The sequence below is a fragment of the Centroberyx affinis genome, unplaced genomic scaffold (genome assembly GCF_046629955.1).
Source record: "Centroberyx affinis isolate AG114_WGS23_722 - 3 ecotype Tasmania unplaced genomic scaffold, CSIRO-AGI_Caff_v1 ptg006583l_1, whole genome shotgun sequence".
NCBI lineage: Eukaryota > Metazoa > Chordata > Actinopteri > Beryciformes > Berycidae > Centroberyx > Centroberyx affinis.
In genome coordinates, this window is record NW_027283335.1 from 676 (window position 1) to 16,765 (window position 16,090).

Here is a 16,090-nt window from a genome sequence, read left to right on the forward strand (position 1 = left end):
ATGAGTACTTTTACTTTTGTTGCTTTAAGTACATTTTGATGCTAATACTTTTGTACTTTTACATATGTAACATTTTGAATGCAGGACTTTTACTTGTAACAGAGTATTTTTATACTGTGGTATTTCTACTTTTACTTAAGTCAAAGATCTGAGTACTTCTTCCACCGCTGATTATTTGTGCCTCAGACACATATACTGTATTTTTACTTGCTCCAGTTCAGCTTTACTGAAGTGCATTTTGTGATTGGCTGTGATTAACTCCTGAATCGCGCCTCGCCCGCCTCTTCAGATTTTGCCGAGCAATTCAGAGAGCCCGGTGTTGCTCTAGTCAACGGCGTGTTCTTGCTCGGAGAAACAATCGAGCCAATCAGCGCCATTATGGGCGGGACGAAAGTTCGAACCGTTCCTGCAAAGGTTTCGCATTGCCGTTTTGGCAGAATAATATTTGTTGAAATCACCCCCTTAACCAAGATATTGTCTCTGTAAAGACGATCGACATTCCTGGTGAACTTAGTAAATACGCCCAGCATCAGTGTAACTGAAAGAGTGTCCGCATACGTCAGTCACTAGTGATTGGCTTGGGGAAAATCAACCCCCCACACACAGAAAAGGGCGAACATGGAGGCAATCTCAGGCTGAATAATAAAGTGGTAACAGTGGGTCAGTTACTGTATTTCACATTGAGCAACAATTCTCCTCGCTCTCTGCCATGCCTGCATACTGTTCTCATGTACATTTGTATCATTTGTTTCAATCTTGCTGATGGAAGTGAGGGAAAATGGCGTTGTTTTCAGGCTTCTACTGTGCTTGTAGTTTGTCAGTGTTATTTGCTGCCGAGAGTTTGATCCAGATTTTTCTCCCCCCCCCCCCCCCCCCCCGCCCCCCGCCCCTCAAGTTGAAATGAAACCTACACCCTTGATGACAGGTGGTGGTGCGCTCCAAAAGCAGCGATGGGCTTCAGTCTTCATCTTGAATTTTGCAGCCTGTAACAAAAACTGAAAACTGGCAAGTTCTGGACTCATCAAGCCGCTCAGACTAGGACTACTGATCTTGTACCAAAGCCCAGGTTTCCTTGACCAATTAATTAATGTAGCAAGTAACTTGATTGCTTGTCAGTCTCTAAGCGTCTGGATAAATAGCAGCCAGTTTATTTTTAGAACGATTTCTGCGGTTATGTAACGGCGTTCATTAGACAAGAAGGCAGAGCATGTGACTATTTCCTAACCTCCTTTGTTTTGAAGGCCTTGTCTATTCTCTCTCTGCTGGATATGTCTGGTCTGATTTGTGAAATTTTCACCTGGCTGTATCTGTCTTCATCAGAGTGGAAAATACAGTATAAAGTCAGAGTTAAACAATACCAATAGAGATACATGCGAGAATACTGGAAATGTTATTTTTACATGTACAAAAACAGCATTTAAACCCATGTAGTTCTACCTCTAAATCCCTAGATAGTCAGTGTTTGCTAGTGTGATTACTCCAGCAGTATCTGGGACATCACAGTGTGCTAAAACCATCTTGTGCCAAAGACCCATGAGGCAGATTAAGGCAATCAGAGAAAATCCCCTGTCTAAATTACCCAACGGACTGGCTAAAAATACTCCAAGAAACAAGTGTTAACTCTGAGGTGAATGGTTTTATAAGGAGGTGTGTTTGTGTGAGTGCATGTGTGTGTGTGTGTGTGTGTGTGTGCATACTCTTTATACTTGTGTGGTTTTATAGTTTTTGAAAAAGAAGCCTTTGGGATTAAGTATTTAAAAAGATAGAAAGTACATAGCAGTTTTGCCAGCTGGGACGTCAAATTAATGCTTAATATCTCAGAACTGCACTCCACCTAGATAGAACCGTAGAATTCCAAGCTCACGATATGGACATAGTTGGTAACTCAACACACTGGAGTCTCTGAAATCATTAAAACTACCAGACCACTATTAGCTATTAGAGAACTTTGTGCGTTGGTGCCTCCAAATGGCAGGGAGAGGTAACTGTTTGAAAAATTTCAGTACCCAGAATAGGGATGGGCATGAGTACTCGAGTACTCGATTTGGACGTCAGTATTCGTTCAAAGCTTCAACGTATAGAGTACTCGCATTTTTTTTTTGCTTTGGAAAAAAATCATATATGTATATAATAATGTGCTGGTGAAGCAGTACCTGAGTATACCTGCGACGTCTGTTCCATCCGAGAGAGTCTTCTCCACAGTGGGACTCATTCTAAATGGACTCCGCACTCGCCTGTCCCCCGAGCATGTGGCCATGCTCATTTTCTTGAACAAGAATGAATATATAGTCTAAACAAGGTTATGGTTAATTTATGTAAATTGTGGTTGTTGCTAGTATTATTATTTTATTATTATTAATATTGTTTTAACTCGAACATGCATTCACGGCTCACGTTTCCCGATAGCCGTGTCTAGAGAGTTTATTTTTGCTGTTGTGTAGACTTTTCTTATTTATGTTAACTTTGAATTTATGGTTTAATAGGCTAATTGAAGCCTGGTTGTTCAATAAATGAATTTCAAATTGCACTTGTTTTCCGTTGTTGGCCAATTTACATAAATGTGAAAGCATTAGATCGTAATAGATATTCTTACAGGCCTGTAGCCTACGAAATGAACTGTTTAGCGTTAGCCAAACTTTGGTTCCGCTTGTGTGTTTCCAGTCGGACACGGACCCCTACCCGCATTTTCGCTTGGGTGTTTATTTCGGACCATATCCTTACGTTAGTTTTTTTTTTTTTTTTTTGCAAGTACTCAAGTACTCTATAATAATTTAATGCCCATCCCTAACCCAGAAATCCTGTAAGGTGACATCCAGCTTTCTCTGGACTCACCAACTCTTGCCTAGAGCAGCTTTTAAGTGCAATACATGTACAGGAATTGTCTTGACGCTGAGACATAATGACAATTTTGGAATATCCTGTGGTTGCAGCTGTAGAGTGCAGTGAATGTCCAGTATAGTGCATTGGCCCACTGTACAAAGGAGCAGTTATATTGACTATTACTAGCAACAGATTTAATCCATGAAACGCATGAAATAAATTCTGAGCACTTCAGGACACACATTCCTGTCACAGTGTACAAAAACTGTGCAGGTATTGTAATTAGTGCAATCTCTACTGTGCATATAAATGTAAATCTGATCAGTGCTGGTGTTAAAGGTTAAGCTTCACGCTTCAGGGTGTCCATGGCTATTAAAACTTATGTGTAAAAATGTGAATGTGATTGTCAAACACAGATCTGAACTAACACACTCTGACGGTAGACTTCTATTTGTAGCTGTTGTCACTCAGTTCAGGGTGATTATCTGCATGGATCATGTATTGTGTAATGGTATTGGAGTTCTGTGTAAATGTCTTAACAGAATAATAACTTTTGGTCAAGGCTGAACCGTTACCTCATAGATTGTTTTATTTATACAAACATTTCTTGGAGGTAGAGCCTCTGTGGTGGCAGAAATAACCTCATTGGTTGAGTTAAACCTCAATGGGCGGAGCCAAAGACCTGTGTTAGACTGAATCCCAGTAAAGGGGTAAGAGAGGAAGCATGAAGCCTAGCACTCTGCTACCAACTGAAAATTACAATCTAGCCATACAGAGTTATCTAGGTTAGCTCGTTAGCCTAGCTGACCTTCCAAGTTCATAGCCATACTAGCCTATAGCTATCTAGGTAAACTAGTTATGTAGCTGCTGACCTTCCAACATCATGAATGCCATGGGGGGTGGGGGAAGAAGTCATTACCATTTGTATTTTTATATAAATGTATACATTTTATTTTGACCAGTTCCTTATTTGGCAGTTAGCTAACTCTGAAATAGCCTGAATGTGGATTTAAATGTTTCCTTTAAGACAATTTGTGCTTATAGATCATCTGAGGAAATAAGATTTGTATTATTTTAGAATGCCTGTGTTCTGTATTTATGATTTCCTTTTGATTGATGCTTTTACAGTATCATAGACCTTCATGTGTAATTAAGTATATGGTATGTGGGTATTTTGTATTGAAATAGGCTACATGTATAGTATATGTATTGCAGATTTTGTGCAAATTCAAATAGAACTTGGCTGTTAGCCAATCAGAGGTCACAGGTTAACTAGCACTCGGTAATACATTGGGTGTTTGGGGCATGGGATTATAACCACCTTGACAAAGGCAATATGGCCAAAACGTTAGTATGAGCATTAAGTCCACATACGACCCCGCTCGCTCCCCAAGTTTAGTCGCTTTTATTACCATTACCATTACCAGCACACCACTAGGACACCAGTGTGTGTTTATCTATCTTTCTGAAGCTAAATATGATACATCAAAGAGTGTTTGTGTGTCCAAATGTAGCCAAAGGTGTCTGGATTTGGTCTGTTATGTTGGTTTTGTTAGTCGAGTGACCACATGAACACATCTTTACCTTAGTCTAAGAGAACTATGAGTGGGGTTTTCTCATTTTTACACCTACTACACTCTGTGATAAGCATAAATGCGTAAACACATTTTTTTCTATGAGAATATCTTGATCAGCTCATGCTGTCTTATAACTCAGGAATCCCCAGTTGAAATTAATACAAACGGACTGTTATGCTTTCCAGTGACTGGAACGCTTACTCGTAAAGAAGTTAAAGAATAAATTAGAAGCCCAGTGTGTGTGTGTGTGTGTGTGTGTGTGATGTGACCACTGTTGGGTTTTCAGATAGGGCTCGGTGGGTTCTGCCTGGGGATGTGCTGGGGGAGGAAAGGGTTGAAACCACCTTAGACACATCTTACCCTCCTCCTGTCCGCAATGCTCCATCGAACATGAGGAATTCGGAGGCCGTTCATGGAGTTAGAAAGAAATGTCTGTAGATAGTCCTGCAAAATCTAATCCTTGAGGTCAGATTTTTACTGCCCCTACAGCAAAAACTGACCACAAAATACATGTAGGGGTTCATAGAGTTAATGATCAATACTAATGACTCAACGATTACTTGGTCAGCTGCTGAGAGTTCTACCTTTCAAAAGTCTCAAGACTCCGCCAATCCCCCTGTAGTATTATGCCATGGTGATATACTAACTCTTTACTAGACATTTCTGTTGGATCTCTGCTCTAATTAGCTAGCTTACTCATCTCTATTGTGAAAATACGACTTTATTGTTTATGTCCATTACAGGCCACCGTAAGTTGTGCCAAAGACCTGATGATGCTGGTTGCTATTAGAGGTTGATAAAAGTCATAAATGACTCAAAGGGAAAATCTGCATGAGTCTTATGAAGTTTCTGTAGGTGGCACTGTTTCTTTGTCTGTTCAGCCATGGTGGCTATCACTGCTCATGTTAACTACCCAGTTCTTCTTCTGTACCTTCTAATCTGCTTCTGGAAACATAAAACACATCACTTCCCTGTGTCCCTGCACATAGGTGTTTGGAACAGCAAATGTAAAAGCTTTCAGAAACTGGCTATACGTTGAATCACTATTGTCTGGTATCAACCGATGATAAAGAGCCGCAAAACAGACATTTATTCATATGAAAAAGTTGCAGATTATGACTTTAACACCCCTTTAAACTAAACAGTCTAACACTTTTGTATTCCTTCAGTATATGGCATTAAGTAGAATTAATTAATTAATTTGAATTGTTAGCACCGACATGACCTTTCAAATCAGTCAAACCATCTGGAATGGAGGAGCAAAATACAAAACAGCAGCCAACCATTCAGTTACAGCTGACTTGGGCAAATTACTCCAAAGATACCGTTTCCGCTGTGGAAACGGGAAGTAATTCATAAACCTCAGTGTCAAATCTGTGGCTGTGCTGAGGTCACTAACTGTTGAGGGACTGAACTCCAACTTCAGGAGCTAAATGTCACACAAAGTCCAAACATTGCCCAATAGTTCTAACCATATTGAAATAAAGACAGCCGCAGCTATTATTTACATTGCAAAAGGTGGCAAATCTAAGCCCAAGCAACAATTAAATTGTTCTGCAAGTCCCTAGATCAGTGATTCTTAACCTTTTTCATATCAAGGACCCTAATTTAGTCCACATTAGGGCCACGAACCCCCATTTGATGGCATGTTGTCTCTCGGACCCAAATCTTTTTATTGCTAGATATTGTTTTTGTCCAGAATTCCATGACTATCTGTATTGTAGGTAGAGAGATAATAGTGAAACTATGACCAAAACAGTCATTCTTCTACATTCTCTAATTGTGTCAACTTCATGTAAATTAAATAGTGCTGAAGTTTAACAATTCATCATTTTTCTGGGGACCCTCTGGAACCCCCTCAAGGACCTCTTGTGGTCCCCGGACCCCACGTTGAGAACCACTGCCCTAGATAGATATAAAGCAGAGTTACGACACAAAGTTAGAACTGCACTCACAGTTAAATATTAAATATGGATTCCTCCACAAACAGTAACATTGCTTTTTAACTGAAAACTATTTTGCTGGTTACAACATTCTATTCATGTACAGTAGCTTGTGCCAGTCAGAAAATGAAATTGAATGGAAACCATAACAATATATTTGATTTTTTTACACCAGGAAGTTTGATTCAAGTGTTTCAGGGTGTTTCCACAGTGACAGTTATAATAATTTGGGTTACTTTACATTAACAGATGCTTTGTTAAATTATACCATGAAATTGAGAGATGCAGTTCTCATTGCACTGGACCATTAACAACACTGAACTGGACTAGATGTCATTACGTTTCTAGGCATCTACACCAGGTGGAGAATATCTGTAAAAGGGCCAGTCCACCCCTTTTCCTCCTCCTCTGATGACTGAAGCACTCCTTCATCCCACCTGATGACTTGGTCACAATCTCTGTGACATACATCAGACTTTACCCTGGAATATGCTGCTCCCTTGAGGCGTTCAGGCCTCATCATCGCCATCCACTGCTATTGAAAAGGCCCAGAGAAGAGCTCGTCGGATCATAATGGGTTCTGACTATAGCTCCTACGGTGAGGCATTTAAACACCTTGGCATCTCATTCCTTTTGCCAGTTCCCTTCTCAAATCGAACGTATACCGACGCCGGGCCCTTAAAATGCAAATACGTGCTCTGAGAAATACATTTTCCCACCACAGGATTACGTGAAAGAGGCAAGACTAGAAATCGGTAGTAGTCTGACATTGAAGTAGCATGGTGGAAAGTGAGAGTGTGGACGTTTGCCTTCAACTCTGACGACCCAGGTTTGAATCCAAACTAATGATGATAATAATAATAATAATAATAATAATAATAATAATAATAATAAACTTTATTTATATAGCACCTTTCAAAACAAAGTTACAAAGTGCTTCACAAGACAAAATAAAAATGGTGGACAATTTTAAAACAGTTTAAAGGTTATACAACATTTGGAAGGAAATATAGGAGCAAAAGAGATACAGTACTGTGCAAAAGTCTTAGGCACATGTAAAAGAAAAAAAGTAAAGCGAAGATGCTTTCAAAAATAATGAAATGACAAGTTTCTAAATATCAAAAAATGTACTATAAAAAGCAGTCCACTGACACACTAATACAGAAAAAAAATTAATAAACATCTAAGACCAAATTTATATAAAAACTCTTGGGTGCCTAAGACTTTTGCACAGTACTGTACATATGAAGAAGAGTATAATAAGTAAAATAAAACATTATAAACATTATAAAATAATTAAAATAATCAATAAAATAACGAACAAGAGAATGACTTATATGTATAATAATAGGTTTTAAGAAGTGACTTAAAAGGTGAAAGTGAAATCAGACCACAAGCCCTGAGGAAGCATACTTATGAAAATATGTCTTTAAGAGGGATTTAAAAGAGGATAAGGAGCTCGCCAGTCTGATCTCCTCAGGGAGGGTGTTCCAGAGAGTGGGGGCCCTAACAAGGCCCTAAGAAGGTTTCTACTGTGAGTGGACTTTTCATTTTTAGCTAAAGTTTTCCTTATTTGCCCATGACCAAAGCCATTACCTAACCCTAACCAAATAGTTTTAGTTGCCTAAACCTAATCTTAATCTTAACCCTAACCTAACGTGTCCACAACATGTAGTCTGTGTTTCAGACTTAATTTCATGAAATTTTAGGAGTAGCTATAAGCTGCCGTCAAACTCAGCAGCACTGTTCCCTATATCAGTGGTTCTCAAAGTGGGGTCCGAGGACCCCCAGGGGTCCTTGAGGGGGTTCCAGGGGGTCCCCAGCAAAAAGGGGAGTAATTTATTTTCACTATAATTCCATCCATAAGTAACACAACACTATTTTGGTCATGGGTTTCATACACTTTCTGTAATAAATCATCTAAAAGCAAAAATCTTATCAGATGGGGGACCCTGGGACAACATCTTATCAAATGGGGGTCCGTGGTCTAATTTGTGTCAGTTTAGGGGTCCTTGCCGTGAAAAGGTTTGAGAACCACTGCCCTATATGATCAGGCTCCTGAACTGAAGACTTGTCCCATGCTTATGCTCTTGCTTTTTAACCTTGATCCTTGTTTTTGCTCTGTTTTATCTAAATTTGTAGGTTATTGTATATATTGTACTCACAGTTCAGCATTTTGCTGCTGTTTATCCAATGTGAGCTGACCTCTATTTACCTTCGTAATTACAATAAGCCATTACGACAACAACAATTCCCTTTAGAAACATATAAAGCCTATTTGCTGTTTGAATGTCATTTACATAGCAACGGTGATGCCAGGACTTGTTCTTCAGGAGCACTTTGGCAGTGACTGTGTTTGTGCCGGGGATCAAAGGGAACTGTCTTTATCCTCCTCAGACAAGTAAGAGGCATCAGTATCATCACTACCTCTAGAGGCGGAACCAGCATTCTTTTGACTGGGACGAATAACGCTGATTTTATTCCAACATAAAAAGAAATAACACAGAAGTTTGACATGACAAGTGTTGACATGAAATGACAAACTGCAACAACTGAGCAGCTTTTAATGTCTTAACTCACCTACTCCAGAGAGCTCAGTGAGGAGTGACGTGTTTGGATGGAAGAGATGTGATTTCGCCGACGTCCACTAGATGTCAGACTCCCCTCAATTCACCTCTCAACCCTCAAGTTTTGCCATGCACAAACTGGACAAGCACTGGTCAGCTCCCATTATGAATAAGTAGATCTGTATGAATGTGGAGCAGGAAAAGAGCACGCATGCGACTTTCCCTAGATAAATAAAGGTTCACATGTCACTCAAATTCCACAATCACATACAGTCACTGACATCTTAAGACTTGTAGGCCTATCTTTGCACTAAGGAGTTATCTACGTTAAGTCTTGTCTGGCAATATAATAAGCAGCATATATTAACTTCACACTTTTTGCACCATCAAAGAATAAAAATAAAGAACAAAAAACAGCAAATGCAATGTGCAGGTGAACAGCATGGGTTTAGTTAAATGTGAGGTTACATGTTGTGCATACAGACTCGCTCTCAGTCTTTGTGAAGCCATGTGTCCTACTGTAGATACAGGGGTTTGTTTGTAGGGTCTCCCAGGTGTGTGCAACATTGCAATGTGTGATTTGAAGTTGCGTACTTTCCTTCCCTCAGAAGTGCGGCTAGAGCTGGCAGTGGATCAGGGCTCGTGTTTAGCTGTGAGGGCCTGTCAACTAGATAGCAAAGGCCAATGTGAGGCTGGAGGATTCTGCACAGGCCCGAGGGTGGATTGTCTAGGACTGTCTACCTAGAGGCAATTGACTTTACCTTAACCCTGCTATGAGCCACCAGGGCTGAATGATAAATTAGTAGTAGTAGTAGTATTTTTATTCAGTCATCACACACAATACAATAAGTATAAAGCAGTCTAGACAGTATAAACAAAATCAATAATCTATGTATTAAGTAGTGACTGAAAAGGCACAGGCAGAAGCATAATGCTTATACTGTATATGCCTATCCTACATTCTTATCAATTTAAGCTACCCTCCAGAAATAAAAAATAATAATAAAATAAAAATCATTCACACTTGTAACATCCTCAAAAATAGCTTTATAAACCATTCTTTTGAAAACCAAAAGCGAGTTACACATTCTTAAATTTATATTAGCATTGTTCCATAATTTAACCCCAACAATAGAAATACATCTCCTTAATCCCTTTTTTTTAGCTTTTTGTACGGTAAACTTACAAACATCTCTCAAATCATATTTACACTCCTGCATTGAAAAAAAAACTTTGTACACAGTCTGGGAGTAACTTTGTTTTAGCTCTGAACATTATTTGCATCATTTTATAATATACCAAATCATTAAATTTCATAGCATGGGATTTTATAAACAGTGGATTAGTGTGATCATAGTATCCAGCTTTATTAATAATACGTATGGCTCGTTTTTGTAGTAAGACTATTGAATTTATAGTCGTTTTAAAGGTTGACCCCCACAGTTCCACACAGTAAGATATGTAAGGAAGTATAAGTGAGCAGTAAATTATATACAAGGCTTTATGATTTAATGTATCCCTAGATTTATAGAGGATTGCTATTGACTTTGAAATTTTTCCTTTAATATAGTCAATATGTTGTTTCCATGTTAATTTATGATCAATCACAACCCCTAGGAATTAGCTGAGAAATGAGTGCTGGCCACTTATAAGCAAACTAATAATATTTGACCGTGTTGTAAATGTCCTATATAGCCTAATAACATATAGAGAGCTTAACATAAAGAATAACATGAATAAAATAATGAATAACATGACAAATCAATCGTAGATTATATTTAACAGATAGACAGCATGCTTTAAATCTGTGGTGAAGCCTGACACCTAATGGTGAAAAGTAGGGTACTGCACTGGTCATCTGCTATTGGCTGGTCTCTGTGCCCTGTGATGTCACCCCTCTATAGGGTACAACAGGTGGTGACATCACCTGGCACAAAGACCAGCCAATAGGAGAAGGCCAGTTCAGCACCCTACTTTTCCCCATTAGGTGTCAGGCTTCACCACAGATTTGGGTTTGGGGTTTAGTTACTCTTTAAAGACTCCATGAAACAGCATTTTTACTTCCTTGATTTGATGCATTTCCTGTTGAAAATGGATGTTGGGGCGGGACATAATGCAGTGAGGGATAATTCAAAAGTCTAAACCAATGGAGTCAGGGAGAGAAAGGCAGTTTTATTTGATGGGAGGGGTGCAGAGTGGCGGGATTGTTCAAAAATCTGATGGTTTTATTGGTTCGAAATGTATATTTACACCTATTGGTGCAGCATGAGGTCACCATGAAAGATACTCTGTTTTCCAGGATGTAAAAGTAATGGGAGTTGATTTCATGGGGACTTTAAACACGACACCTCAGTGTGCGTCTGGCATTTCATCAAGCAAAATGAAAGGAGCTCGAGGTCCCATAACTCCATCTCTGAACTCATGAACTTTTCAAGACATGCCAGTCCCAGCGATGTGATATTTGTATTCCTCTGCCGTATTACGTTACGGTTCCTCGTGTTACTGTTGGGTACGTCATGTGTTATGCCTGTCATGTCTGTACTGGCGGTGGAAAAGATTTTCCTCCAAATAGGACAATAAATGAAACTAACTACTCATGGGCCTGTAGAGATAGTTCTCGAACCTGTTTGCTCCCATGAGACACCAGGATCCATTCCTTTGATGCAAGCACATCAGTCCTTCTAGCAAAGCCCAGCAGCCTGTGGGATCCTGAGTTAGGGTGTAAAGTCTCCACTATGTCTTTGTTTTGTTGCACCATGGAGACCTCAGCTACGCATAAAGGGCCCACTAACCAGAACACTGTCAGACATTGACAGCTGAGATTTGTGTAGGAGGAGATAAGTTCTGTCAATGTTGTCGCAATTCCTACTGGTTGACCAGAGGTTAGTGTTTTGTCTTTCTGTCATTGTGCCAAGTTGAGTGTTTTCATATCAATGCTGCATTACCTTACGCTCTGCCTCCTGTCAATCACCTGACACCCACAAAAAAAAAAAGGAAAAATATCTAGTTTTGTACATGGTCCCGTATAGGGGCAGAAGCACTTTCACAGTGTTTTTAATAAAACGTCAAGGAACTCACTGATTCAGAACGGTCACATGACCAGCACAGTGGCAATGGGACACTGATCAGTTCAGCTCGATAACCCTCTTAACCCGCCATCGTTAAATCCTTGCAGGTCATGGCTTAGGTCAAGGTTCCTCCCAGGCTGTTGCGTTAATATGCATGTATGTTACGTATATACTGTATTTAAACACATTACACATATGCAGGTGGGAAAATAGTGCATTGTACTAACTAGATGGTACTCAGTAGAGTGCATACCTCCACCAACGCTATGCAATTGTCAAGATATGCCAGCTCCAAAAGTTAATAATTTCTTTCATGCCCTATTACCAACTTGTTACACATTAGGAGATGCACACATTTTGACTGTACCAGATATGCCTGTTCAAATTAGGGCTGCAACTAACGATTATTTTCATTGTCGATGAATCTGTTGATTATTTTCTCGATTAATTGATTAATTGTTTGTTCTATAAAATGTCAGAAAATGGTGGTCAGTGTTTCCCAAAGCCCAAGATGACGTCCTCAAATGTCTTGTTTTGTCCACAACCCAAAGATATTCAGTTTACTGTCATAGAGGAGGAAAGAAACCAGAAAATATTCACATTTAAGAAGCTGGAATCAGAGAATTTTGATTTATTTTTCTTTAAAAATTACTCAAACCGATTACTCGATTATCAAAATAGTTGGCGATTACTTTAAAAGTTGACAACTAATCGATTAATCGATTAATCATTGCCACTTAAAAGCATTTTACCTTTGGCCAATTGGTATGAAAAGTTAATCGGCTCTTCCTTGCCCCATGACCAACCCTTCCACAAAGTTTTGTGCAAATCCGTTCATAACTTTTTGAGATATTCATGAGATTCATGCCAATGATGCATAAATTGATATTGTGAACCATAGAGGGTCTTTTATCTTTAATCAGTCCACTCACTGACAAATCATCAATAAAAATGCTGGCTTATATTGTTTAGATATAAATATGGACTTTCATTCCAGCTAAGCTCATTTGTCATTAGCTTGTTGTTAAACTCCACTGTTATTAGTGCAGGCTTTGCTTCTTACACCCTCCTGCTGAGCTCCTGCTAATACTGCTTAGAAAGGCTTGACTGTACTTCAAAGCAAGACAAGGAAGAGTATGGCTCATACAATGCAGGGTGCCGTGAAGGGAAAAAACAACCAAAACAAACTTGGCCAGTGCAAAAGGGGGGGAAAGATGCATTGTAGATACATGGTTTTCCAATGAGAGTTTATTGCATTTTCCCCCCTGTGATTCTTACACTGAAGGCCCAAACCATAGTCCTGGAATTGGACATTTCGATTCAAAAACTGATTGTTAAAGCTTGTAAGATGTGTGCACTGTATGAGTAATGTATGTGGGAGTATGACAGCATACTTCAGAATATTAAAATAGGCCAGTATTTTGGGTTAAAATGAGCTAAGAAACTTGCAAAAAAAAAATGTGTTTTCCCTCTTGTACTTGTCTTCAAGAATCAACACACACATATCTCCATAATTAATATACTCAAGGGTGAAGAAGATGTAAGGAAGAGAGGAGCCGGACTCCTTGTTCCAACACAGGGACAAGAGATCATTCATTAAAGCTACGCCCTTCCAAATCCAGCACTCTGCAATGTGTGCATGTTCACACACACATCCACACACACACACACACACGCACACACCATTGCCATGCAGTAAACAGCATTCATGTCACACCTCAAAAGCCCTTCGGTGGGGCGGGAGGGGGGTCACTAAGACAGTAAGGGCCTTGTCACCATGTTCAAGCCTAATGCAGCCTCTCCTAGCAACCATAGACAATCAACACAATGTCTATTCAGTCAGGAGAGACGGCTGTCCAAGTGGCCTTGTCTCTGAAAGGAGCTCGGCCACTGGGAAACGCCTGGAGCCTGCAAGGGTCCGGTCTGGAAGAACTGGAAGCGGCCAGATAGACAAGGAGGGGAATGGGAGAGAGGAGTGGAAGGAAGGAAGGAGATGGGAAAACAGGGCTGAAGGAGGAGGGGTGTAGAGTAAAACTGGAGAAGAGTAAAAAAATAGGGGACAATTTCCCACAGACGGTGCACCAAGGACGAGGGGTCTTACAGATTACATGAAACTTCACAATGAAATTAAGTCATAGTTTTTTTACCTTGCGAACAAATTTTCCATGTCATGCTATTTAACAACGTGGCAGAAAATTTCCAAAATTATTTTCTCGTATTTTTATAAAACCCCGTTACTTTTACCCGCCCCCACATCCTGCTTGAATCTCAAATATGTCAAATTACAGGAAGCAAGACCCACTTCATTGTGACTGTAATGATCCCCAAGGAAATTGTAGTAATAGGATACATTCGTTAGATGGTAGTTGTTAGCATGTTAGTTTTGGATTCAATCACAGAGCAGGGAGAGATCGAATGCAAGTGAGTGAGCAAGTGAGTTGACAGCTTAAATAGACCGGTCAACTGGTGAGGGCAATACACAAGCTCCATACTGTTACCATACAACAGTGGTTCTCAACGTGGCGTCCGGGGACCACCAGGGGTCCTTGAGGGAGTTCCAGGGGGTCCCCAGCAAATTGATTTACAAGAAGTTGAAACAATTAGAGAATGTAGGAGAATGACTGTTTTGGTCATAGTGTTTCTGTTATCTCTCTACCTACAATACAGATAGTGGCCCCAATGTGGACTAAATTAGGGGTCCTTGATATGAAAAAGGTTGAGAATCACTGCCATACAACAGTGATTCAACCTATAGCCAGTTCATGAAAGAAACAGTATGGGCCAGTGAGTGCAAAACACCAAAGCAGTGACCGGATTATCACTGTAAAGTCAGACTTAAATTTCAAATACTATATCACTGTTAGGGTTTGTACTTGGAAGCATTATGAAATTGTTTTTGAATGGTTATACAATGGGTTTTTTTCTTTAGAAGTTTCTTTAGTGTGAACCATAACACTTTTAGACAAACATTTTATCACAGTAGAGGGATTGTGTGGGTGTGGGCAACTGTGCATTGTTTGCTGTTAGGTAACGCAAGTTAGGTAACGCACTGTACGGCATCTACAAATAATAACAGGATCGGGGCTATGAGCCACAACAAGCCACAGGAGCAGACATAGCAGAGTGCAAAACAATCGTATATCATAACGTTCTGTACACATTTGATGTAAATTACCTGGTTTTCTAACCTGGCAAATGAAAAAAACGAACCCACATAGTCAAAACAGTTCAAACTAGCTTAGTGCTAGTTAGATGCTTGCCAACTGCGGACTTAGAGGCAGCGTCATGGTTTGTAAATTGACACATAGCTGACGATGAAATGTGCAATATGAGCATTACAGTGTGCAAACTATTTCATTGACTTCATTTGTAGACATGAAATGATTAGACAGTTGATAACATTTCAGTGTCGTGTGTGACAGGAGATTCAAGTGTATTTTGCAGTGGCGGACTGGCCATCGGGAGGACCGGGACAATTCCCGGTGGGCCGCTCGCTTTATGGGCCGGTGGCCACGGTACTTTGAGCCGCCTATTTCATAAACGAGAGAGGGAGAGAAAGAGAGAGAGATGCGAGAGAGAGGGAGAGAGAGAGAGGTGAGTGGGCGATGCCTCCACCCTTCGCGAACGGAGCGTCAGATGAGCCGATCAGCACGATCAGACAGCAGCATTTTGGAGAAAAACTTAACAAAATGGAAAGGAATCCTTCCGAAAAACGAAAAGGTGGGGCAGAGAAATTGAGGAATGAAAAAATGAAGGCCCGGGAAGCTGAGGCATAAAAAATGAGGGGTTAGGTTAGGGTTAGCCAAAGTGTGCCTTGTCCCAAAACAAGACACACAGATTGTGTGGAAATTACATCTTTCTTCATGCTGAATAAAATGGAGTAGAATAGAATACAACTTGTGTTACTTTTTGTAAGGAATGTCCTCCCATGTGGGTAATACTGATGTAAGGAATATGGGTCTTTTCACACAGTGGCACTCATTATGAAGAGTTATACATTTTCATAAAGTGGCACAAATTGTAAGATAAATATTCCTACAATGTCTAAAAATCTGTCTCATATCAGTCTCATAAAGTTAACTATCAATTGGAAATATTAACTAACAATTGAATAA

The 16,090-nt window shown here is 39.8% G+C and overlaps 1 protein-coding gene across 1 annotated transcript in view; it reads left to right on the forward strand.

Moving 5' to 3' along the window:
* Positions 1-289: 289 nt before the first annotated feature.
* Positions 290-16,090, forward strand: part of LOC139638813 (protein FAM107B) — a gene marked incomplete at its 5' end in the record, with an annotated part of 35,352 nt that continues 19,551 nt past the window's right edge. The window contains one exon of the mRNA XM_071512851.1: positions 290-393. Within this exon, the coding sequence (XP_071368952.1) occupies positions 290-393 (104 nt within the window). The remainder of the gene's footprint in view (positions 394-16,090) is intronic.